Source organism: Equus quagga, chromosome 4 (genome assembly GCF_021613505.1).
Source record: "Equus quagga isolate Etosha38 chromosome 4, UCLA_HA_Equagga_1.0, whole genome shotgun sequence".
Taxonomy (NCBI): Eukaryota; Metazoa; Chordata; class Mammalia; order Perissodactyla; family Equidae; genus Equus; species Equus quagga.
In genome coordinates this window covers 94126973-94141377 of record NC_060270.1, presented here as the reverse complement: position 1 = coordinate 94141377, position 14405 = coordinate 94126973, and the positions used below count along the sequence as shown (strand labels likewise).

The following is a 14405-nucleotide window of genomic DNA, read 5'->3' as shown; positions in this document are numbered from 1 at the left end:
GCAGGTTAGGGTCTCCGAAAGGGGAGGCTGAGATGGAATTTGGAATATGGGACGTTTCTTAGGGATTGGTACCTGTGGGAGGGAGGACTGGGCAGAAGGAGGAGTGGACAGTGCTGCAGGCCATACCAAGCCTGGGCCCATCCCACAGAGGGCTCTTGAGTGTGTGCGGCCTGCCAGAAGTGTCCTGCATTGGGCGGAAGTGGCCAGGCCCTCGTGCCCCTACTTTGATGAGTCTCTGGATGTGGCCACCAGGGAAGAGCGTGCTCTCCAGTGAGGCAGCAAACACTGACGCAGGTGACAACTGGAGCTATCTGCCAATAAGCCCTTCCTTGAATGGGCGTCTGGGTGGTGCATCTCCATGTCCACCTCAAAGATCATGGCACCATTGCTTGCAGCAGAAAAAGACTGCAAAGAACGTATTAAATTTCTGTTCATAGAAAACTGGTTAAATCAATTGAGTTCCACCTGCTCCTGGAATACTATGAAGCTCTCTAAGTGAATGAAGTACATTACTTTAAGAAGAATAAAAGATGTCTTACCTATATTATTAAGTCAAGAAGCAAGATGTAGAACATTATGTGTTATATAACCTCATCTATATTAAAAAGGGACCACATGTGGGATTTAATATGCATAAAAAATTTTAAGGTGGAGATGCTACCTCCAGGCTGTAAAAGAGGAGGATAGTGCATTTTACCTTCCATCTTACATCCTCCACACTGTAGTATTTGAATAAGCACCGTTTCCATTTAAATTCTTAAAAATAAAATCTAGCTAATAAAAATGCTTAAAATATTGATATTTATGTACAATGATATATATATGTACTAAGCGAGCTCCTTTTAAGATTTTAAATGCTAACTTCCACTGTTTCTTTCTCTTTCCAGCACCTGTACAAACAAGCATGGGAGGCTGACAAGACCAAAGTCCACATCATGCCTGATATCCCCCAGATTATGCTGGCAAAGGCAAATGCAATTAATATGAGTGATGTAAGTATAATTCTCCCTGTTGTCATCTTTCTTTCTTGCCTATTAGAACCAGTAGAAATAAAGTAACTAATTAATGGCCCTCAATTATATGAGTGAATGTTTTGAAAATAATAGCGGGACTCCACAAAGGAGAATGTTTCTCTTTCTAATCTTTCTTTGCTAAGAATTGGAGTAGGCCTATTGATGGGGCTTGGGCCCAGCAGTTAGGAATTTGAAAGGCGGTTGGATTTTGTTTTAGGGGCAGACACTCCTTATTAAACTAAGAGACTTGGCAGGAAGAGAAGGGCTTGGGAGCCAGGAGAAGAAAAAAAGGAAAAGAGAATCCTAAGCCTTCTTTCTTAGAGAGTCCCTCCACCAAGCTTTTGAGACGATCCTAAACAGTGGATCTTAGGAAAAGTTAAATGGAAAGGGAAGATGAACATTTTGAAGAATTTGGAGCAAGCCTCGTGATAAGGAATATGCACAACTTAATGTTAGAAAATGCATAGGTGTTTTCTTTCACTTCTTTTTCATCCTAACCAGAGTTGCTAGGAAATCCTCTAATACTACCAGATTTTTTTTTCTTTCTTTTATATGAATTCTGTAGGAATTTGGGATGGCTGACTGCTTTTTGGATTGTAAATCCACACAATTACATAAATAAAAATGTCAATTGCAAAACAGTGACGTTTTCTTTTGATGTAAGAATATGGCTGTTTTGTAGTCTTCCCTTGACTTTTTTTTTAATAAAATGCATCAATAAGGATCTACTGGGCTTTCATATTTTTAAAGCATATTTACAGCCTAATAGAGACTAGTAACTTTTACTTCTTTTAGCGATTTCTTGAAGATATGTTTGAGTTTGTACTATATTTTTTTCAAACGCAATTATGTTACTTGTGAGAACATTCAACTGTTGAACTGCATGAAGCATTCCGCTGAAAGATAAAAACGATGCTGTGGTGCTAGTTTGCTCTTTTAAAATAAATCCAGACTTTCCTATTTAGAAAACTATTAGTTTTATAATATAATATGTTTTCTAATAGTTTATTAATTTCTATTAAGTTTCTAATAAACTATTAGAAAACTATTATTTCCTGTTTAGAGAACTATTTCCTGTTTAGAAAGAAAACTATTTCTTTTACCTCTTATTACAGAAACACTACAAACTTTCTTTGGAAGAGTCTAAAAAGAAGGGCTACGATCTTCGAACTGATGCAATTCCTATCAAAGCTGCCAAGGCTTCAAGAGATATTGCAAGTGATGTAAGTCTGAAGGGAAGCGGTCACCTGGCTGGGGCTTGCTAAGCTACGGAAATAATAAGTGCTGAGTTCTGGAAACACGAAGTGGATAAAATATGCAAAAAAGTGTGCCTACTAACAATAGCCTCATTCTCTTCCGTGATTGCTTCTTAGACTTGCTCTTGTGTTTCCTCTGATATTTCTGAAAAAACAGAATGCTACCCACATGATGACCACATAAATGTCAGCTCCCTGACTCGTGAAATCTGGGTGAATTTACTTTGAACTCCATCACCAAGGCTGTGGCCTGTGGAAACACAAAGCCCTTCACCCAAAACCCGAGTTTTCCTGGAGAAAGACTTGTGTTGTTTTGGCCTCTTACCTCTTAGGGTCTGTCTTCCTAATGGGATGTATCATGAAGTGGTTTGCTTGGGGTGCCGATCTTTTGGGCTCATGACAATTGATTACTAAATAATGGAGAATTTTGCAAATCATTTGTTAAACTATTGGTAGCTTGACATCAACCACGGTGGGAGTATTGATACCACAGAAACTGACAAACACTACACATTAGGGCTTTTTTCCCCAGAGAGCTGGTGTGCCAACACAACACTGCCGTAACACATCACCTGTATGAAATTTAATTCTTTCATTTGGTTGTTTCCACAAGAAATTCACTTACAGTGAGCCTTTAATGATTTTGGGGTAAAGAGAGGAGCACATTTCAGGGCATGTTTTCCTTAGTTCCCCACCCCCAAGTTATACTTTCTCTCTCCTCTTCCATCTCTGTTCTTCATCTTTCATTCTTATCCATCCCTGTGCCGCTCATACTGTCCTGAGGTCTCCAAATTCTTCTCCCTCTGTTATGCTGGAGTAATTTGGCTCTCCCAGTTCCTACTGCCTAACTTGCTCACTCAGAGCCACGAGAGAGAAGCAAAATAAGATTTCCATGTATCAGGATGACCCCTCTATGGAAGGAAGTTGGGAGATAAATAGTAAAATTTCTTTCCCATTGTACCAGTATAGAGAGTCTTAAGAGAAAAGAAGTGTCACACATGGTAAGCCACTTTAAAATTATACTGTGTATCTCGTAACTGAGCCTATTCTCATCAGTAAAAGACTGGCTGGATGATTTCTCAGGACAGCATTAAACTGCTTAGAACATTCTGCTTTTTCTCTCATTTGCTGTACTCTTATTACCTACTAAAAATCTCTTTGGCACTAACGACAGAGTATGTGTGGAAGTCAGAATGGTGTATCATTGCAAGAGCTGGGTCTAATTCTTAGTGACCTTAGCAAGCCACTCACCTCTCTGGGTCCCAGCTTGCTCTTGTAAAATGGGGGCAGTAATAATAACTTTGCTATCTACCTCACAAGGTGTTGTTGTATCAAGTTACACAAACAAATGCAAAAAATGTGTTTTGTGAACTGTAGAATTCCGTACAAATATCACCTTTTCATGAAATATAGACTATTAACACTAGAATGATTTCCAGCCAAGGGAATTTCTCTGAATAAATATTCAAATTTTCTTCACAGTATAAATACAAACACAATTATGAAAAGGAGAGGGGGAAAATGGTTGGTTTCCGTAGTCTTGAAGATGATCCCAAATTAGTCCATTCCATGCAAGTGGCTAAGATGCAATCTGATCGGGAGTACAAGAAAAACTATGAGAAGACTAAGACCAGCTACCACACCCCTGCCGACATGCTCAGTGTCACAGCTGCCAAGGATGCCCAAGCCAACGTCACCAACACCAACTACAAGCACTTGATTCACAAGTATGTCCTCCTTCCAGACGCCATGAGCATCGAGCTGAGCAAGAATATGAATCGCTTACAGAGTGATGTAAGGCTCTCTTCTTTTTGGGTGATAGTTGGATTCCTGGTATGGGAAGGGAGATCACAGGATTTTATGCAACACTTTTGTGTCTAAATTGACAAGGTAAAGTAGAATTTGCCTCTTCTCTTTATAGAATGAATATAAGCAAGACTACAACGAATGGTACAAAGGGCTTGGCTGGAGTCCAGCTGGTTCCCTAGAAGTGGAGAAGGCCAAGAAAGCAACTGAATATGCCAGTGATAAGAAATACCGCCAGCACCCTAGTAACTTCGAGTTTAAGAAGCTGCCAGACTCCATGGACATGGTTCTTGCCAAGCAGAATGCGCATACTATGAACAAGGTAGCCAGAGCAGTGGTCCTTCCACACAGCTCCCAGGGAAGCAGGCCTAGCAGCCTCCGGTTCTTGTTTGGGAAATTTGATTTGGATCCACCACTGCCATGCAGTGGCAAACAATTCCAGAACATTCTCCCACACATTTTCTTCTGCTGCGTACCTCTTATTTTTATTTCCCTTTCCCTTCTAATTGAGTTAGAAATTACTTGTTTTTTAAATTATTGTATCTTAAGTACTTTCAATCCATTCTAGAAGATAGAAAATATCTAAAAAATTATTTTTTTAAATCTGAGTTTGTTTTTGGTGTCTTTTCTGAATTGTATACTGCTTTAGTTACTAAATTAATTTAATCTAATTCAAATTGAGTGATTCAAGTGCTCTGTTATACTTTTTCTTTCCTATTTATCCTAAAAAGTTCTTCAAATTTCAAGTGTCTTTTTCTTTTTAACTCTCTAGCACTTATACACCATCGATTGGAACAAAGATAAGACGAAGATTCATGTGATGCCAGATACCCCAGATATCTTACAAGCCAAGCAGAATCAAATAGCATACAGTCAGGTAAAGCTACATAAAACTTTGGCTTGAAACGAATTAAGCATATTAAATGATGTAATGGTAAGTAATTTATGTAAACGCTGAAGCAGTGGAAATGAGTGACAAACTGGCTAGCCTAGGGATGTTGCAAAGAGCTTCAGCTGCGACTGTTTGCTCCCTAGGGGCAGGCGCTGTGCCTGTTTTGTTTGTCTCAGCATTCATTGTGCCTGGCACAGAGCAGGAAATCAATCAATAACTGCTGAAAGAAAATATTGCATCCAACAGACCTAGTATGAGTTTTGGCTTTGCCATTTATGAGTTTTAGAATGTTGGATCTAAACCTTAGTTTCTTCATCCTTAAAACTGGGACTGTAAAAGTGCCTATGACATTGAATTGCTGTGAGGACCAAATGAGAAATTCCACGTATGGCTCTCAGCACAGTGCCTGACACATAGTAAGTCTTGGAAGACTTTCAACTATTTTTATTATTATCCAGTTTTAACACACACACATCCATTCAATGAATCTGACTCAGAAAGGTTAACTCCTTTATTGTACCTTATAAAAGGTATTTCATCATCCATACTTTTATCACTTAGATAATTAACACTTTGTTAATTATCTGACTTTTTTTTTTTTTTTTTTGAGGAAAATTAGCCCCGAGCTAACAGCCGCTGAAGCAGAACCTGTGAACTTAACTGCTGGGCCACCGGGCAGGACCCATTACCTGACTTTTTTTTGGCTATCAATTATTTTAACATCTGTGTTCAAAATAGTGAGGCCAGACTGTACTTAGCAGCAAGGGGAAGGTACCTGATAAAACTGATATGCCCGTATTGTTTCTGAACAGAAAAGGTCCTGTTCAATTATACCACCAGGAGGTCTCAGAGCCAGGAATTGCAAGCCAGATCATGAGATGCTTAGTCACTGCCCTGTTAAACAGCTTGTTTCATTTTTACCCATATCTTTAGAGATAAGGTAGATGATGTTAGAATCTGACATCTGCTCTCTAGGTAAACTTTTTGTTCAATAATCTTTTGGAGTTTTAATATACATCAGATGATGCTACAAAATTTCTTTAATTTTCAGAAACACTATAAACTTGGATGGGAAGAAGCTTTGAAGAAAGGCTATGATCTCCCAGTTGATGCAATTTCTGTACAGTTGGCCAAAGCTTCAAGAGACATTGTTAGTGATGTAAGTACTAGTTTGACTTTTATAAGGATACATTTTTGTCTGAATCAGGTACCTTAATGCTGGTAAGTATTTTTACAGATAGGCCTTAGCTTTTAAAATGTAATGCTGTCCCCTTCATTTTCTCCTACCCTCTTCATTTACCCAAAATTCACTCTTCTTTCTCACTGATCAAATATAAAAAAAAGGGGCTTCCTGAATAGAGGTTGAGCCAGAGGAACCCTAAGATCCACCACACTAAGATGCTGTTTCTAGAGGTTACAAAGGAAGCAGAGATTTCAGTTTTTCCCTACTCACTTGAAAATAGTTTTCCTGGTTTCTATTTGTCTATTTTAGACAAATTCAAAGTGCCAGAAAACCAACCTCAACAACTGATGTTCAGAGATTTTAGTATGCATATATTTAAAAATTAGCTGCCAATTCTTTTTATTTAGCTTGTCCTTGCATTTACGTAATTATGATAAATTAGCTTGGGGTATAGAAAATAAAGGAAGTTTCAGGAATTTAGGTTTAAGATCCAGAGGCCTTAACTTTCTGCTGGATATCTGGACCAAAGTTCATCAAATAAGGATATTCACTCTCCAAGGCAACTTCTGGCTGTGATTGGAAGGGGTAGTAAATTTGGTGAATAAACTAGATATAGTGCCTATTGATCAACTAAATTTTTACAAATATTTAACTTACATATTCTGCATGTAGATAAATGTATCATTTTGTTAATCCCAAGAATTAACAACAAAAAATTCAGAGGACTTGGATTATAGAGACTAAATTACCAGAATTTCATAGGGAAGCACAATCTCTTAATCAAAATGTTTAAAACATAACGAAACAAGGATTTTGTTTGGAGAGGAAGAGTGTTTAAAGACAGAACCTGACAATAAATTCTAAGAATATAAAGGGAGATTCGCTCTCATTCAGTTAATTTGTGGCACTCTAGAAGTGTTGGAAAATTAATTAGATGACACATTACCCATTCTCTGGCTTGCAGGTCAATACCTCATTAAAATGAATCAATGTGGTGATGAACCTAAGGAAATAATGATACTTGAATGTTCCCCAGAAAGCAAACTCATTTTCATTTAATGTTATGTGCTCCCCATAATGTAAAGGTAGTTTAGGAGTTGAAGAAATAGTGTCAATAATTTCCTAACAACACATTTGATAGTACCTAATTTCTTTTTGTGTGAACCTATTAGTTAGAACCTTTTGAAATCTTATTCTAAAATTAAATGAACTACAAATGAATTTTCCCACTATTGTAGAGATTGTATCTTCTCTCAGTTTCACATGGTTCTTATATGTGTAAAATTTCAGGAAATTAGAGCTATTTTTATGAATACTTAATTTAATCTATTAGAATCACAGAATTTAGAGTTAGAAGATAACTTAAAGGTTGTTTAATTAATCTCTCACTCGATGTCCTACCTTCTCTCCATCTCCAACAGGTAGTTTTCCAGTCTGTAGATACTCACAAACAGAAGGATTTTTCTGTCCTTCAGGGCAGGTCATTTCCTTGTTGGATTATCCCTAATTGTCATTATCTATTTCCTTGTTTTGAACTTAAATATGTTACTGATCAGCTCTAGGTCTGTGTTCTAGAACACCACAAAGTAGCTTATTTCGTCTTCCCCCTGCTATCTCTTCAAACATTTCGAGTTTCTTACTCATTCTGCTTTGGTTTTAGTTTTGTAAATCCTCCAATCTTCTGATCATTCTACTTGTGATTTATTCTATTTCTTCTCAAAATAGAATAGAATGCTTAGTGTCGTATTCCTGTTACAGGAGATCAGGCCAGAGTTAATGAGCTTCTGACTTGCTCCTACGGAATCTATGACACTACTTTTTTTATGAGCCATTTTGTCACTTTTCCCGTAATGAGCTTATAGTCAACTTAAACTCCTGAGTATTTTTAATATACATAACCATGAAGTTGAGTATCATGAGAGAGTAGAACCTACTTCCATGAGGTGTAATGTGTGCTCAGCATCTAGCTTCAAGTAAACGCTATTATTACTGTCATTATTATTATTACTGTTATTGTCATCTAGTACTAACGCAAGTTCTCCCAATTGAATCTAAATACTGCATTTCACTTTTACTCTCCTAAGTTTATGTAGTTCATTTTGACCCATCTTGGCAATATATTGAGATCTTGTGTAATTTTCTTTCTAATCTAACATATTTAGCTATTTGTAGACACATGTGCATGAAGATATGGATCTTGAGCAGAACAAGTTTATATGGCATAGCCATATAACAAACCACTAAAAATCTTGCTGCTTAATAAATTAATCTATGCTATTAGGCCTGTTCATCAAGTCCTGAATCTTCCTGACTTTTCTGCCATTCAGCCCTGCTTTTCCATTGTTCCCATAAAGATATCACAAGAGCTTTATCAAACACTACCCTGATGTAGCATACAAAATGTCTAACACATTCCAGCATATATTTCTGCCTCTAGTTGGAATTAATTGCTCCTCATAACCTCTCTTGATACTCAATGACATTACATTTCTTTGAAAGCCTCCACTCGTTTTACATTTCTTACTAAGTTAACGTAGACATCCCTACTCTCATTTCAGTTTCGGAAAACAAACGTGAGAATAAAGCAAACTGAGCTTAACTTGACCTCTGTTTCTGTTAATAAAAGAACTGTTTTCTCTGATTCCAGTTTAAATACAAACAAGGCTACCGCAAACAACTCGGCCATCATGTTGGATTCCGGAGTCTCCAAGATGATCCAAAACTTGTGCTGTCCATGAATGTAGCCAAAATGCAGAGTGAAAGAGAATACAAGAAGGACTTTGAGAAGTGGAAAACCAGGTACACCAGCCCAGTGGACATGTTAGGAGTGGTGCTGGCGAAGAAATGTCAGGCCTTGGTCAGTGATGTGGACTACAAGAACTACCTGCACCATTGGACATGCCTGCCCGACCAGAATGACGTTATTCAAGCTAAAAAAGCTTATGACCTACAGAGTGAGGTCAGTTTCTATTAAATCTAATGTTTGTATTTTACCTCATCTGTCGTATGAGTAGCCATTTAGTTGTAAAAAGACAGAAACTAGAAAGAGGAAGTATTACTGAATATCTGAAATGTTTATAATGTGTAGAATCATTTGAGTCAAGAGTCCAGACGAGGATGGGATTTGATGGCTTGCTTTGTGTATTCACAGAATCTGTATAAGTCTGATCTTGAATGGCTGAAAGGCATAGGATGGAGTCCCCTGGGTTCTTTGGAGGCAGAAAAAAATAAGCGGGCTTCAGAAATCATCAGTGAGAAGAAATATCGTCAACCTCCAGACAAAAACAAGTTCACCAGCATTCCTGATGCCATGGATGTAGTTCTGGCAAAGACAAATGCCAAAAATAGGAGTGATGTGAGTAACACTTCGGAAATAAGTAAAATAATCTGGCCTGATATCTGGTAGGTGCTCGGTAGCACTTGCTGGATAAATTAGTAGAATGCACAGCATTGCATCACACGGGATAGCACAACACAACATAATGCTTTTGCTTAATATTTGCAAATAGCATAATATTTGGTTGCTTCATTTGAATTACCAACTACCTACACTAGATTATGTAAAACTGGGTTAGTATCAATTTGTGTCACCCAAAGCTTGCTTGCTTACTTATTTATTTATTTATCCAAAATGTAATAAGAAAACTATTGAACATACTTTTTTCTTTGAAAGTTGAATACATTAAAGACCCAGATTTTTTTTGTTGGAGTAAAGTGTATGATAGGGAGATATTCTGAATACCTTACACAGGCACAGTGGAAATGTTATAAAGAGTGTATTTTCTGCCAAGTGACTATAATGCGTTTCCTTTGGCTGAATCAAGATAAATAGACAATACTATAGATACAGTGTATATATATAGTATATATATCCCATCTTCAACTTATTTTCTTCTCTAGCACTGACATCAGTGTCTGGCAGGTAATAGGTGCTCAGTGAAAATTTATTGAATAAAATAAATGAAAGATAGCAGCGTAGAGTTATTACATGCAGAGAAGGAAAACATTACTCATCATTGCTCAGTTAAAAGCATAACCCTGAAAATTACAGAAAGCTGAATTATGTGCACTGAGATTCTGGAATTGATAAGAAAGTTTAAATTGAGACATAATAATAAACGTTTGCGTCTTAGAAGGATCTAAATATATATAATATGATATATATTTGATATATATTATATATTATATTATATATATTAGTATATTATATATATATTAGGTTTTATAGAATAAATAAAGCCCATGATCAGCTTATAGTAAGCATTTGATAAACCGTAGCTCCTCTCTTCTCAGTGAAGCCTTCACAGACTTCTTGCAATTTTGATATCCAAAATTTATAGTAAATGCTGGGCTGTCACATTTATTATGAATGTTCAAGTTTTCATTTCTTCTTTTTTTTTTGTTTTTATGATGACAATTTGAATCCAACAGATTGACTAATAAAGCAACAAATTTATGCAAAATATTTCCCCTTTTGGAATCCAAGTTTCTTTTCTCTCCATGAAACAGGGCTATTTACAAAGTGCTGAACTAATAATGTGGCCAAGAGAAAAACCTGGGATCAGGAAATTTCTCAACATCAATGCCTCAGGACAGACCTCTCCAATGGTGTGCCTTGTTTACAGGAATGCTAAGACACTGATCCCCTCAGGCATCAGAAAAGGGCCACCTGCGTCCTTGAACCTGTTGTCTCCCGTTTTAAATAGACGAGTACATCTGTCTTACTATAAACAAATATTAGCATTTTTCTCTGTTTTCCATGGGGTGAAAGTAACACATGCCATTGAAGAAATGGTCCAGCTTAATGGTTTTCAACCAGGGACAATTTTGTCCCACAGGAGACATTTGGCAACACCTAGAGAACTTTTTGGTTGTCATCTTTTCGGTTGAGGGTGGCATGCTACTGTCATCTAGTGGATAGAAGTCAGGGATGCTTCTAAACATCCCAGAATGTACAGGACAGCCCCCTACAACAAAGAATGATCTAGTATACAACACCAATAGTGCTAAGGTTGAGAAACTGATTTTTCTTAATCAGAAAGGTTAGTGCAGAACCAGGACAAACACCTATAGGAATTCACAAGACTTGCTTTGTTTTGGTCCTGAAGGTCTTAATAGGCTTCTCTGGGTTCTATGGACTGTAAGGAAAAAAGCGCCTACCCCGCATGCCCCACACTGCACACCTCTGAGAGAAATTGACAAGGCCAAGGAACCAATGAGACTTTTAAAATTTTTATATTAAAATAATTTCAGGCATACAGAAAAGTTGCAAAAGCATACAAATAATTTATATATGTTTACATATATATATATATATATCAGCCAGATTCCCCAGTTGTTAACATTTTGCCATATTTGCTTTTTTTCTCTTTCTCCCTCTCCCTCCCTCTCTTTCTATCTCATGTATGTATGTATGTGTATATACACACACACACACACACACACACACACACACACACACACATATATATATATAAGTTGCTTCATGACGCCATTCTATCCCTAAATACTTCAGTGTGTATTTCCTGAAAACAAGAACATTCTCTTGTATAACCATAGTGCAATGATCAAAATCAGGAAATCAATGTTGAAACAATGCTAGTTTACAGAATGTATTCAACTTTACCATTAATGTCCTTTATACAAAATAAGTATTTTCTGATCCAGGATCCAATCCAAGATCACATGTTGATTTGTTTGTCATATCTTCCGTCTCCTTTGATCTGGACTGGCTCCTCCCTATTCTTTGTCCTCCAAGTCCTTGATGTTTGTAAAGAGCGCTGGTCAGTTATTTTGTAGACTCTCCCTCAGTTTGGATGTGTCTGGTGTTTCCTCATGATTAGATTCAGGTTTTGTCTCTTCAGCAGGATAACACACGTTGTATCCTCCTCCATGTATCACATCAACAGACACATGATATCGATTTGTTCCATTACTAATAATTTTAACTTTGACCACTTGGTTAAAATAGTGTTGCCAGGTTTCTCCACTGTCAAGTTACTATTTTATCCTTTTTAATTGACAAGTATCTTGTGGGGAGATTCTCTGACAATGTAAACATCCTGTTTTGTGTCAAACTTGCACCCCCTAGTTTTAGTAATCAGTGAAATTTTTGTTTGGGTCCCCTTGTCTTCTGTTGAAGAACGACAGGGACATATGAGAGATTTTGATAAATTCTCGTACAAAATCCTTTGGGGAATCCTAATTCTCCAAAATAATTATGAGGTACAACTATAAGTAATAAACCACGTAGGAAATGAGACTCCCTAATTTCTAGACATAACTTGAATCTGTCACCTTTTGAAAAGGCAAGGCCGTCTCCCAATTAAACAATGGGGGAGACTTTTGCAATCCAACAGAATGGAAAACTGCTGCTCCATTTGATGATCTTGGCAAGGCTCTAATTACTTGGGTTGATTTCTTACAGGCAGGATTATCTGTAACTTTGAAAAGGTAATCCATAATCTATGTTTTGAAAGTCAGTTATGTCCCAGATAAGTCAAGAAATACATTACCTATATCTTGCTTATGCTATCAATTATAACAGTTAACTCATTTGAATTCAGTACTCCTGTTTGTTGTTAACTATGTCATTCACTAATTTACGAATACCACTGAAAAACTCTTATTTCTATTTTAGAGACTCTATAGAGAAGCTTGGGACAAGGACAAGACTCAAGTCCACATCATGCCTGACACCCCTGACATTATTCAGGCAAAAGCAAACTTAATCAATACAAGTGATGTAAGTTTCCAAATTCAGTGTATGTTTTTAGAAAGCTCATTTTAATTGCTTCCAAGGCAGTGAATTTATTTGGAAGTAATTTTGAATACCTGAATCATTTTAATTAATAAACTACATGTGACTTAGATTCCTCATTTCGTGGCTTTTAGCTTGAACATCAAAAATAATTGGCACTCTCCATCTCAGGCAGAGTTGGAGGGAGTGCCGTCTGTTCCTTGTAGTCCATTGTTACACATATCGTCATGTGTAATGGTTTATATTGCCCTAACCTATGTGGATAGGAGCTCCTTGGCAGCAGAGTCACTTCATGTTGAATCTGCAGTGCTTAGCTAGTGTAGTGACTGACACACATGAAATTTGATGAAATTTTGATGAATGAGCATTAAAAAACCCATACAGGAGAATCTCATTTTTATTTTCACTGTCATCATAGCATAATCTCCTGAAATTTATAGATGTAAAAGTTAAATACTTCGAGATAAATGGTAAACTCTAATGGACTTTAACATTCAATGTCTTAGAGTAGTGCCACAAAGGGCTTAAATGTAAACACAAGTCCAAGATCAACAGGCATTTTAAACAATCTGATTTCTGGAGAAAGTATGCATAAAGTACATTATATTCTTAATTATTTAATTATGTAACAAATCTAAAGAAACAAATTATTTCACTTAAGCTTTGTCTAATTCAACATTTAAATTTTCCTCAAAAAATTTTACATTTAAAAAATTATGAAGGACTTTGTTTCTTCCCTAGAGATGTGGATCCTACTGAAGTAGACCGAAGTTGTGAAGTAGGCTGTCTTTCACAATGCCTTAGCTACATGGAAGAGACACAACTAGACACAATTGTTCCCCACTAGAGATTTTACATAAGAAGGCATTGCTCTTCTCTAACAAAAACTTCTAATGAAACACTCAAAGTTAATTGGAAAACAGCACTTAAATGATATTAATTTCATTTCTCTATCAATTTACTTCTCCCTCATTCTCATAAGAATTTGGGAAGAGCTGACGTTTAATTTTGTTGATCTAAGTAAATGAAGAGCTTTAAAGTTTAAAACAGGATCAGTAGCAATCACTGGGCATAATTTCCAATTACATTTGAGTATTCTCGAGCACAGACACTATTCTCATGGACTCTTAAAATATTTAGCACGTTGGATCCTTTATTCTGCAGTTGTTTACGGAAAACAGTTTTTCCCAAAGTGATTTTCATCTCTTAACAGAAACTCTACCGAATGGGTTATGAGGAGCTGAAGAAAAAAGGTTACGATCTTCCCCTTGATGCCATCCCAATCAAAGCAGCAAAAGCATCTCGAGAAATTGCCAGTGAAGTAAGACTTTATTCCCTGTTCATACTGATTTGATTGTAATTTGTCACTTCAAAGCAGTCTTAATTTAATTTTAAATTGAACAAAATCTTCATAACAAATTAAAACAGAATGAAATGATCCCAGAGATGCAATATGAGATGAGGATAAGCTCAAGGGTGCATTTATTATGTATGG

The 14405-nt window shown here is 36.7% G+C and overlaps 1 protein-coding gene across 18 annotated transcripts in view; it reads left to right on the top strand.

Moving 5' to 3' along the window:
• NEB (nebulin) overlaps positions 1 to 14405 on the top strand; it is a 189279-nt gene that overhangs the window by 62507 nt on the left and 112367 nt on the right. For all 18 annotated transcript variants that reach the window (XM_046658453.1, XM_046658470.1, XM_046658469.1 and 15 more), the window contains exons 47-56: positions 888 to 992; positions 2129 to 2236; positions 3752 to 4063; positions 4191 to 4397; positions 4848 to 4952; positions 6019 to 6126; positions 8798 to 9109; positions 9302 to 9505; positions 12791 to 12895; positions 14124 to 14231. In XM_046658453.1, the coding sequence (XP_046514409.1) occupies positions 888 to 992; positions 2129 to 2236; positions 3752 to 4063; positions 4191 to 4397; positions 4848 to 4952; positions 6019 to 6126; positions 8798 to 9109; positions 9302 to 9505; positions 12791 to 12895; positions 14124 to 14231 (1674 nt within the window). The remainder of the gene's footprint in view (positions 1 to 887; positions 993 to 2128; positions 2237 to 3751; positions 4064 to 4190; positions 4398 to 4847; positions 4953 to 6018; positions 6127 to 8797; positions 9110 to 9301; positions 9506 to 12790; positions 12896 to 14123; positions 14232 to 14405) is intronic.